Source organism: Grammomys surdaster, unplaced genomic scaffold (genome assembly GCF_004785775.1).
Source record: "Grammomys surdaster isolate TR1022 unplaced genomic scaffold, NIH_TR_1.0 133, whole genome shotgun sequence".
NCBI lineage: Eukaryota > Metazoa > Chordata > Mammalia > Rodentia > Muridae > Grammomys > Grammomys surdaster.
The window spans coordinates 12,900,918-12,913,391 of record NW_021604591.1 but is presented as its reverse complement, the minus strand read 5'-3'; the positions used below and the strand labels follow the sequence as shown (position 1 = coordinate 12,913,391).

The following is a 12,474-nucleotide window of genomic DNA, read 5'->3' as shown; positions in this document are numbered from 1 at the left end:
GATCTGCCTCTTTTTAGTTCTCCCCCTGGCCATGCACTGTGACAGCTTTTGTCGGGATGACAGTGACTTCAGTGTCAGTGATCTCCCCTCCCTTTACAAATAGGGTTTTCTCTTTGTTCTGTGACCATCAACATCATTCTGTGTCTGAGTAATTTCCCAGAAGCCATTACAACTAACATGAGGATCATGAGCTGTGCTCAGTGCAGTGTGGTACCCCCACCCCCGCATCTCCAAACAAGCAAATCTCTCCTCTCACAGACGATATCCTGGGCTGTCACTGACCTGGACAAACCAGTCAATGGTGCAGCAGTTCACTAGGGATGGAAACATCCGGCATCGGGACCTGAAGGCCTCGCCAACGGGGCTCATGCAGAGAACTATGTGCAGCTTCTGCCGTACTCTGCTGATGAAATATTGAAACACCTGACAACAAAGATCAGTTTTCAGTTGAAAATAGGTGGGGGAGAGGAGAGCAAGGGACACAGTGAGGATGCTACCAGCAAATAAAATGAGCATAGTTAGAAGAATTGCAAACACCTACACTCAGTGCAGTTAACAAAATCTAGACTCACATTGGTCTTGGTCACATTACCTGATGTAGGAAGACCTATCTCAACTCTGGGTGGGACTGTGTCCTAGGCAGGGGAATCTGGACTTTATACAATGGAGAACAGGGCTGGGGGTTGACATGTACACATTCATTTCCCTGCTTTCTAACTGTGGATGCGTTATGTGCAATTGCTTCAAGCTCTTGTTACCTGTTACTATGACTTCCTGGCCATGATGGGCTGTACCCATAATGGACAATACTCCTGAACTATGATCTGGAATAAACCCTTTGATCTTTAAGCTACTCGTGGTAGGTAATTTTTATTATAGCAACAAGAAGGTAATGAAGACACTCATGCAATCTGAAAGTACCAAAAATGACAGCTAGAGGCAGACCTGGTAGTGGCACAGTTCTGTAATTCCAGTTACTCAGGAGGCAGAGGCAGGAGGATTGAAGGTTTTGAACTACAGAGTAAGTTTAATGCCACACTGGGAGATTTAGTGAGACCTTGTCTTAAACAATAAAATGGAGTACCTGAAGATCAATGATGGATGACTTATCTACCATGTGTGAGACCCTGTAGTCAATCTCAAAGAAAGAAAAAGACATTTTGCAGTTTCCACTGCAATCTGAGCGCTGTATATGACTTCAAAGAGACTGCTTGAATAAAGTGGACCTTCAAAGGTTTGTTTTAGGACAGAGAACAGTCAGGAGTAAGGGGCAGGGTCCTGGCACTTATCTTTGTAGTTGGAAAACCTGAAAGAAGTGGTGTGGCTCTGGAGAGCTTTGTTTTGGATATTACACCTTATTTCAGCTGTTTCTGCCAAGGAGGATACATTGCTTTGTGGCTGGTGGCTGTTAGCAGGGCACAGTGATTGGCCATTGGCTCACTGGTATAACAGGAATGGTACAGTAGAGGTCTAGTATCCCTTGGCTGTTAATTCCCACAATGTATGTGATGGTTGGTTTTAGTAATCAACTTGACATAACCTGGAATAACCTGAAAAGAGTCTCAACAAGGGATTATCCACATCAGGCATGACTGTGGGGGATTGTCTTGATTGTTCATTGATGTAGGAAGACCCAGCCCACGGTGGGAGGCACCATTCTATGGACTGGACACTAAACTATATGTGAGAGCAGAGCAGATACTTGCAGGCAGCTAGGTTGTTTTTGTTTTCCATCTGCTCTTGACTGTGACGTGAGATGGCCTGCTTCAATTCCTGCCCTGACCGCCTTGCTATCAGGGACTGTAATCTGGAATTGTCAGCCAAATAAATCTTTTCCTTCCTAAAATTACTTCTGGTCAGATCATTTTCACAGAACAGGACTGGGTCAGTGTGCTTGCACATTCATTCTGAGGAGTCGGGCTGCTTCTCTTTCTTTGGCCTCCTGAGGTTCCACGCCTCCCTAATGAGTCCTCTCTGGCATAAGGTAGCTAAAGTAGATGACTGTACTTATTATCATCTCTGGGCCAGGGCAGTTCTCACAGGGGACACATTAACTATCCCACGATAGTAGCCTCAGAGTGGAAGGAGGTGCAGAGAGAAGGAAAACAGCTGACGTGAATCACCATGCTGGAGAAATGGAGGTGGGTATCAGCTGTATTGTTCGACAGAGAGAGAAAGCACATTTCTGTTTTCATTGTCCAGGACCTTGCTGCCAGGCAAGAGTATAAAAAGCATTAGGCTTGTATCTGCAGCCTTCCTCAGGAGAGATGCTGCAGGGGATTCTAACAAGTACAGGCTCAAAGAAGAAGGGGATCTGGCTATGACTGTAATCTCTGCATGGGCAAGGGGATTTCTGTTTCCATGGACATTTTTGAAAGTATAGTGAACAAACACTTTAAACACAGAAAATAAAATAAATAGAATTACAAAGAAAATCACATAAAAAAAATCTACCCATGGACTCTATAGGGGAACTGTGTCTACTGAACAAAAGGACTAAGGCCATCTTTGCTTAGAAAGTCGCATAATAACTCTGGAATGCGCTACCTCATCTCTGTTCCCCTCAGAGATTCCAGCTTCCTTTGCTTTTGGCCGGGTGGCTGCTAAAACCTGCTCCAGCTCGTCCTTTTCAAATAAATTAGGCACTTCACCTGAATTTAGAATGTTGTTTATATCTTCTAGGAACTCTTCGACAACGATCTATAGGAAAAATAAAGTGGCCTTCATAAGTCTACCAAGCTACAGTCATTACATGAAGTTATCAAGTATTCACTTCAAAACTTAAGGTGCTGGTTTGGTTCCACCTTTAAAAGATACTTAAACCATAGATAGCATCCTAAGTCCCAACACAGTGATTTTATTGAGTTTCCTCTGTTGTTTTCTCTCTTAAAGGGCATTTGCATCTGTTCTTCCCCTTCATTGCTTATGCTGTGATTAAAACACCCTGGACCAAAGGTGATATTAGAAAAAAGGGCTTATTTGAAGTACAATTCCCGGTTGCAGTCAGGGCAGGAACTCAAAGCAGCTAGTTACATAATGTCTGCAGTCAAAAGCAGAGAGAAATAAACTTACATTTGCTGCTTGTTTGCTTATGCTCAGATGGTTTCCTCAGTCTTGTCTACTGTTTGAGACACTCTGCCTAGGGAATGGTGCTGCCCACCGTGGGATGGGTCCTTTCACATCAGTTAACAATTAAGACAATCCCTCACAGACATGCTCGCAGGACGATCTGTTCTGATAATTGCTCGATTACAACTGTCTTTTTTGGGTGATTCTAGATTGTGTTAATTTGACAGTTAAAACTTACTTGCACATCTTACCCATCAAAATTTTATGTAGAAGTATCTTATAGTCTGCTCCATTCTGTGATAATTTTATTGTAAATATTAAACCACACTTTTGTAGAGTAGTCATCATATGGGAAAACAATATACTATGTAGACAAAGTGCCTTCCATTTCCATGGGCACAAATGTTTGACAATTTAGTTTCTATTATCAATCCATCTTTAGGCCTAAAGCTTTGCTTCTTAGCTGAGAGCAAATTATTTTCATGGACCAAATTCCTAGGAGTGAGATTAACATTTAAAGTACATGAATATCAACTACTTCTCATTTTAGGTCAAGTATGACTTTAGTAATGTTTAACATTTCCTTTTATTGCTTTGGGTTTTATAAGTGCTTCCTTTTGGAGAATTCAGTTGTCCTATCTTTGCTTTTTGAAGCAAGGGTGAATTTAGTCACATTGACTTCTGTCTTGGGTGTGGAGGGGGAACTACCACAAAACAGTGTCTTCCAGACATGACGTGGCTCTGTACTCATGACTCACAGCAGCTGTGGCTAGCTGTACAAGTCCTGCACATGCTCAAGCCAGTCAATGTTCCAGCATGGATGGGGGTCCCATGAAGCCACACCCTTGCTATAAAGCTATTGATCTTTGTTTGCCCATGAGATTGGGGGAGTCAGCTTTTTCCCAAGGGATAGCCCCTAGTAGGTTGCCCATGATTCAGTAGATGGCCCTACACCTACTTGTGCATGTGTAGGCAAGCAACACTGAATGGACTCAGTGGGTTATAATTAGAGACAAAGCCGGGCAGTCGTGGCTCATGCCTTTAATCCCAGCACTTGGGAGGCAGAGACAGGCAGATTTCTGAGTTCGAGGCCAGCCTGCTCTACAGAGTGAGTTCCAGGACAGCCCGGGCTACACAGAGAAACCCTGTTTCAAAAAACCAAAACCAAAACAAACCAAAACAAACCAAAACAAACCAAAACAAAAACCAACCAACCAACCAAACAAACAAACAAACAAACAAAAAAGAGACAAAAGGAGGATTTGAAGTTGGGAGGGGAACGTGTGACAGAGGTCCTGGGGGAGTTGGAGGACAATGTAAGTGGATGCAATTCTCAAAGAATAAAATGAATAATTTCTGGTAAAAGAGTCTGTTTAGACTTTGCAACCATGTACATCTTGAGATTTTCTTTTAAACTTGATAGGTAATTTGTACATTATGAAATGGGCCTCTTCTCTTATAATTAGTAAAAATATTAGAAATATGTATTGTCTTGTTTCTGTCAAGTCTTTTGGTATTCAGAACTCTGTAGATTTTCCCTCATAACAAATGCTGACTTTGTCTTTCGTGGTTTTGTACTTAAATCTTACGTTTCCTCGTCTCACTTGCCTTGGTGCTTTATTATTATCCTTCTTCCTAAACTTTCAGCTAAACTAGTTTCGATTGTTTCTAAGGTTTTCTAACTAAAATTTGTATTTACCAACCAGAGTCCCCAGGGTCTAAACCACCAGCCTGGGAGCACTTAGGGAGGGACCCATGGCTCCAGCTATATATCCAAGGGAGGATGGTCCTGTCAGATATAGGTGGGAGAGGAGATCCTTGGTCCCATGAAGGCTGGACGCCGTGTGTGTGTGTGTGTGTGTGTGTGTGTGTGTGTGTGTGAATTCGAGGATGGGGAGGTGGGAGTGGGGGGGTAGGTAGGAGCACAGCCTCATAGAAGCAGGAGAAGAGGGGTGGAATAGGGCTCCTGGGTGGGAGGGGGGAAATGGGGTAAGGGGAGAACATCTGAAGTGTAAATAAAATATCCCCCCCTCAAAAAAGGAGTATCAGAATTGAGGTTGGTAAGGAGAAGAGCATAAACTTGGGCTGAATTGAGGGAGGGAGTATATAATCATATACATTGTATGATATTCTCTCTTGTTTTTTATTTTTTAAATTCTGTTTTAATTCCATCTACAAAGAGAAGAAAAATATGTTTCCTATAATTCCATGAGCAATACATTTAAAAAGAAATCATTTTCTCTACCACCGTTAATGTTGATATTTCTTATCTTTAAATAAACTAAGTTTTCCTCTAAAAAATTTTGTATTTACACTCAGCTTATTGTTCCTAAATAGAGATTTAACATTTTTATTACATTTTAATGAATTCATTAGTGTGTGTGCGTGTGTGCACGTGTATGAAAGCCTTCTGCTACAGAATTTAAAATCTCTCATATTGGCCACTGAATGCTACTGAGTTCTAGAGTTAATTTGACCTGAAACTTAACTCTTAGCCTTGAGTGCAATAATTTTACATAGAAAGTTTCTTTACATATTTTCAAATAACGAGTTTATTACTGTGTTATTCAGCCTTAAGTGTCAATTTGACACAACCTAGAATCACCTGGGAAGAGAGTCTCGGTGAGAGATTGCTTGGGTTGTGAGCATGTTGGGAACTGTCATAAGTTAATTAATTGATGCGGGTGGCCCAGCCCACTGTAGGCAGCATCATTCTCTAGTAAGTGAGTCCTGAACTGTGTGAGAATGGAGAAAAGATCAGAGTTCGAGCAAGAAAGTGAATAAGCTTGAATTTACTTCCTTTTGTTGTCCATTGTGGGTGTGATCTGTCCAGATAGTTTAAGATCCTCCCACCGTGACTTCTGTACTATGATGGACTGTAACCAGAAACTGCAAGCTAAATTAAGCCGTCTCCCCTAAGCTGTGTTTTTTCCAGGCTATTTGATTACAGCATCAGAAATGAAACTAGGACAATAACTTTCCACTATCTATGTCTTTCCCCAAAGAATAGCTCTCTTTTAATTCTTACCACAAATACTTTGAATTTAAAGGAAGAAACTTGGTAAAGCAAAACAAAACAAAAACAAAAACCAAAAAAACAGAACACTGGGCCATAAAGGTCTTGTATAAGGGCAGGGAATCTGTTAGCAGAGACAATGATTCTCTATAATTTACTCACCCTCAAATCACAGTATATTTTAACCCCATGTGTTCACAGTGCATTTTATGTGCTCACAGTGGGGTGTAACCCCATGTGCTCACTGTTTGAATATGTACCTGTGTGTCTGTGAAAAGGAAAACCATATTTTTGTCTTCCACACCAGCCATCTTGTACAGCTTCCTCAGGTCTTCGTGGAAACTGTCATAATTATACCCTCGGCTAAGTTCAATCTGCAAACACTTGTAACCACAAATGTGAGCTGCGAGTCTCGTGAGGGACTGCTTTCCTGTGCCTCCTACACCAACCAGCAGCGCGTTGCCCCTTTCCTGGCGGATCATCCGTGCAATTCTGCAGGAAGCAAAGGGAGGAAGATTGAGCTCATGTTCACAGGCTTGTCTTCTGCTGAGAGGACCTGCTACAGTGGGATGGCTGTGGCCAGCAGAGCAAGGTACTGCAAAGGAGAAGCAGTCTATCTCAGGCAAATCATGGCTGGGTGAATGCCATGGCTCCTTTCTCCGTCTCTCCTCTGCTTCACCACGGGCTGGTGGCTTTGTGTCTTAGGTGTGCAAATTTAAAATAAAAGATTTCTTTTCTCTTTTGTTTATTCGTAAAGGGTTTTGACAGGGACCCTGACTGATCTCAGGTACAAATTTATATACCAGCTAATCCCAAATCTCCACCTAGGACAAGTATGCACAAAAATCACTGGATGTTGAAAAAGATACTGTGGTTCTGAAGGGGAGTAGGGGTTGGGAGGTCAGTGGGGCCAGTCACTATATGAGAGCAACAGTATTTTAGAAACTTGTGGTGATTTGAGTATGAATATCTTCCATGGGCTCATATATTTGAATGATTGGTGGGACTGTTTGGAGAAAAATAATAGGTGTGGCTGTGCTGGGAGAGGCGTGTCACTGGGCTCAGGATTTGATGCTTTAAAATCCCACACCATTTCCAGTTAGTCTCCACCCTCCTTGTGTCTGTGGATTACCTATAATCTCTCAGCCACCACTCCAGCAGTATGCCTGCCTGCTCCCATTCTCCCTGCCATGATGGTCATGGACTCTAACCCTCTGAAGCAGTAAGCCCTCACTAAACACCTTTTATAAGTTGCCTTGGTTGTAATGTCTGGTCACACCTATTCAACAGTAAGTAAGACACTTGCTGATTCACTTTAGTAAGGACTTAAAACAGTGCAGTGGTTATATAGAATTTGAGTTCAGAAAAAAATAGAGAGATATGGATAAATGTGACCACTAACTGGTGAAGATCAGCTGATGCTGAATGTCTCGCATAGGGTATCATGGGAATTGAAGCAGGTGAGGTAGAAGACATGTTCAAAGAATGCTCAGAATGTGTGTGTGTGTGTGTGTGTGTGTGTGTGTGAGAGAGAGAGAGAGAGAGAGAGAGAGAGAGGATGAGGAAGAGGAAAGCAAAGGAGGATAAGCCATGGGGAGCAAATACAATTTTAAAGGCCACATGACAGCAACTACAGACGGAAAAACAAGAAAGGCTGATTTCAATGGCTTAAGGCACTTGCTGCCAAGCTTGAAGATCTGAGTTCAAGTCCCAGGACCTACACTGTAGAATGAAAATTTAGTGAAATTTCAACATGGCTGCTCTGATCCTATCCAAAGACCTTCTATGTCTGTGTAATCTGGCTTGACTATAGATATGGCTTTAGTACAAACCTTTAATCCCTTTGGCTGGAATCCTTTAATTCCAAACAATGATGTCTAATTGAGGGGCAGACAAAGCGATGAGTCAGAGAAAGATTTGACAGAATGAGTTAGAGACAGAATACGTCCCACTCTCAAGAGCAAAGAGCATCACAGGGAGAGAGGTCAGTATGGCAGTTGAGTTCGGTGGATCAGTGTTGAGCCAGTTCAGTGAGTTCAGAGTGGAGTTCAGTTGAATCAGTTCAGTCTGTGCAGTTCATGCAGTGCAGGTCAGCAAAGGCAGTTGAAGCCAGAGAATGAGAAGGAGCCAGAAGATTAGAACAAATTGCCAGAGTTAATTTGAGGCCAAGCAGAGCAAGTCAGTGAGAAGCAGAAAAGACATATTGAATCAGTCATCTTGGAGAAAATAACTGAGTTGAACCAGCCAGTCAGAGCTCAGAAAGAGCTAGAAAGGGTAAGCTTATTCAGCAATAAGCCTCCAAGATAACAATTACATCTGATAAATAAAAGTTACTTTTACATGAAAGAACTGACTCTTGTAAGTTGTCCTCTGACCTACACACACACACACACACACACACACACACACACACACAATTTAAGGGTTGGAATCACATCTACTTCTATTTTTGAGATCTAAACTTTTGACACAACTTAAAAATTTCATGAACATCTAAAGCAGGAATGAGAGATTTCCCCTATAGAAATGAATCAACATGAGATGGCCATACAAACAGGCCTCAAGGTGTCATTTCACAAGACAATGGTGAGAAACTGAAGGAAAGAAAAATGTCATTGTGGATCAGAGACAATCTGTAAAACTTTCCTAACTGAGTATGAAGATATACAGAAGAAGAAAAGAGAAATTTAAAAAAATTTAAATTAGAAAAAAAGGCCCAAGAAGTCAAGAGGAATGTATGAGACAGAGTAATATCCTGCAGTTCACATCTGAATATTGATATCAATGATCACTAGACCTCCCCAGAGAGAGATGGTGTCGACAAATTCTTACAAATGAAACAGGAAATGTATAAATAATTTCTTTAAAAATTATTATCATCAGTGTTTTAAATGAAGTTTCTGTATGGGAATGAAAGTCATTCAGATATAGCATGTGAGTATGTTGGTAAGAACAGACGGAGACCAAGCAGTATCTTGACAACCCAGTGACAGACAAATGGTCATCTTATTATGCAGGCTGTGGCAAACATGACTTCTTAAATTTGAGATAAGAGCAGAAATGTAGAAACCATGGGAGACTTTATTTATGTGAAAAACTCCTTGGGGTTGTCAGTCTGAACAAGAACCAGCACTAAAACGTGGCCAACATGAGAATAAACCCTGAAAGCTGTGAAATTCTTGCTACAGTTGTAGATCAAGGGACATCCCACCCACACTAATATTTCAAACTGATTTAAAAATGTCACCATATATGGATATTGTTTTCAAGGTGCAATATTAGAAATTTATAAAGCTAAGCATATTGAAGGCTGGAAATTCTCTTTTAATAATTAATACGAAAGATCCAGGATAAATTTTTAGAGGAGAGGGATCTGAGACAAGTCTTGGTATAAGAACTCAGGCTAATTACAAAGTCCCCTTCAATTACTGGAGGTCAGGCCTCTATCCCTGCCTTAGCAAGATTAGAATTGCCACAGCCCTTCTATACTTAGAGAAGGGCAGAGATGTCAGGGGCAACCCTGCTTACACACTGAAGGCCTAAAATCAGCCATAGGCCTAAAATCAGCAATAGGACTGCCATACATGTATGACAAGTCTTGGGTCTCTGTGGAAAAACATTGAAACAGATGGCTATAAGCTATTGTAAACAGGCAGCTTTTGGGGAAATTTACCAGCCTGAGTAGTCATAGACCTTGTAAATAGGTAGCCTTGGCAGATAGTACCAACTTAGATAAGGACAAGTGAATCATAGGCAGAGTCATAGTGACCTGTCCCCTGAAACTTCACACAGCCGATACCCTGTTCTGAAAGATATATGTATTCCCCCTGAACATCCATGCTCTGGTGTCATCCCCTTCCCCACATCCTGCCTTTTTTGTGTTTATAACCCCTGTGTGAATAAGTAAAAATTACGATTTGAAAAAAAAAGAATAATAAAAAAATAAGAACTCAAGCTAATCTCAAACATGTAGCAATCCTGCCTCACTCTCCCAAGTGCTGGGGTTATAACCATTGTACTGGCATGGTTCAGGAGAGCTATGCCTGATTAGGATAAAGCTAAGAGAAGCACGAGAATAATTTTAAAGCACTTTCATAGCTTTTATGAAAAACTTGGCCTGTTCTGGTTTGGGAGACCTGCAGTGGAATTAGAGGCTAAGGTTTGAATATGATTCCTAAGCCTGCCATTCAGTAGCAAGAAGACAGAAGAGTGTGCCTCATTTTTCCATGGCATCGTCTATGAGTGGGCTGCAGTATTGTTTCTGGTCCAGTTTGTTCTGTGATCCCATAAAGGGCTAGAGCACTGTTCTTTTCATATGAGCCTGGGTGTGCCTGAGGGCTGCTTTGACAGAAAGAATAGAAATGATGGAATAGCTAAGTTATATGGCCATTTGACTTATCTTCTTCTTGTTGATGCCAGCGTCATCATTTGGTGAAGCCCAAACATCCTTAGTGCTGTCACACAGAGGCATGTGGAGAGAGTTTCTGAGGACAGGGATGTGCCAGGCACTCCAGGTACTGTCTGATGAAACTACAAGAAGCACCCCAAGAAAGCAGCCTATTACCATGAAAAACAATGGTGAAATAAAGCCAATCGGTGTGTGTGTAAACAGCCAGGCAGAAAGTTCTCTGAGCCGTGTTCACAGAGACTGGGATACAGAGCTAAGGGGATCGTGACCATTACATGTTGCCACGCACCATGGCTTTACATGCTTACTGAGTCCCAGTATTGTTTCTGCTTCCTAAGAGGGACTTGACACCAGAAGTCCCAGGAAGCAAATGCTGGCTCACCTGGAAAGGTCATTGAAACACTCAGATCAGAATGGTCTAAAACGACATGAGCTACTCTATAAAGTGGTGTGTATCTCAAGTACTGAAGATATTCAGGCTCAGTGGCCACATGTGAGGAATGTCCCTCCACGAGAGCTGTAAGTGGTCAGGAGTCACACTTCTAAGGAGACAGATCTATCATCAGGGTTCAACGATATTTACTATAACCTTGAGCTCTCTTTGTAGGCACACGTGTAATTAGCCCCAATGTATCTCTCTCTTTTTTTTTTTTTTTGGTTTTTCGAGACAGGGTTTCTCTGTGTAGTCCTGGCTGTCCTGGAACTCACTCTGTAGACCAGGCTGGCCTCGAACTCAGAAATCCGCCTGCCTCTGCCTCCCAAGTGCTAGGATTAAAGGCATGCGCCACCACTGCCCGGTTTCCAATGTATCTCTTAAACCACTTCAAATACTATTTACAACAAGAATAAAGACAAACAAAATTGATTAATGCTTTGCAATCATAGGATCTAAAGAAATAGCTTAGTGGCTAAGAACACTTGTTGCTCTTGCAGAGAACTCAGGGTTTGTTCTTAGCATCCTCTTGGGGGTTTATAACAATTCCAGGGGCTCCAACACCCTCTTTTCAACACCCAGGGTATCAGATATGCACATGGTGCACATAGATATATGTAGACAACACCCTATACACATAAGTAAGTCTAATATTTCGATATTTAGCAATAATAACCTATTTATTTTATAATAAATATAGAAACATATTTATTTTAGGGCTAGAGAGATGGCTCAGTGATTAAGAGCATGTACTGCTCTCCCAGAGGACCTGGGTTTTGATCCAATACCCACATCAGGCAGTTCACAACTGCTTGAATCTCCAGCTCCTGGGGATCTAACATCCTTTTCTGGCTACCTCAGGTACACCTACCCCACCACACAAACATGTGCGTGCACACACACACACACACACACACACACAAGTAAATAAATAAAATCTTTTAACAACCTTATAAAATATCTTGTAGTCCACCTCGTGTATTTCTATGGGCCTTTAACTCACCTAATGCATCTAAAGCTTTATCTTTTACTGAAGGACAGATTAGGTCAAGGATACCTGGGAGCCTGAGGCACTGTACCTTGACACATGCTCTATAGCATCCTGGAAGAACACCAGCTTCACTTCCTTAGGGTTGGTCAGGTTATAGTCATCGAGATAGTCCTGCAGAACATTCTCGATTTTCTCAATGTCAGGCAAATCATCGTAGATGCGGTCAGACTTATCTGCTCCAAACTGTAAGGCGATTGTGGGAACACACCAAGTTGGGTCAGTTGCCTTCTATAGACATACGGCACACACAGACAATCTGGAAAATTATTTCACTTCACCTTTCCCAGTGGTAGGTTGTAATGTCAATGATTTTTTGCAATAAAATTCATGCAGAAAGGAGTTTGAAATCATTTAATTTTTTTGTGTGTATGTGCTGTGCTGTGTGCTCTGTGTGTGTGAAGTTTCGGATATTCTATTGTGGAAGTCAGAGGACAACTTTGGATTATGTTTGTCCTTGGAAGCTTTCTAATTTCTGTCTTATTGGCCCAGAATTTTGC

General features: G+C 41.7%; 1 protein-coding gene across 1 annotated transcript in view; it reads right to left on the bottom strand.

The window, feature by feature from the left end:
* Dnah6 (dynein axonemal heavy chain 6) overlaps positions 1-12,474 on the bottom strand; it is a 206,444-nt gene that overhangs the window by 71,246 nt on the left and 122,724 nt on the right. The window contains exons 44-47 of the mRNA XM_028762489.1: positions 12,006-12,160; positions 6,346-6,577; positions 2,548-2,700; positions 283-423 (exon numbers count right to left, since the gene is read on the bottom strand). Of these exons, the coding sequence (XP_028618322.1) occupies positions 283-423; positions 2,548-2,700; positions 6,346-6,577; positions 12,006-12,160 (681 nt within the window). The remainder of the gene's footprint in view (positions 1-282; positions 424-2,547; positions 2,701-6,345; positions 6,578-12,005; positions 12,161-12,474) is intronic.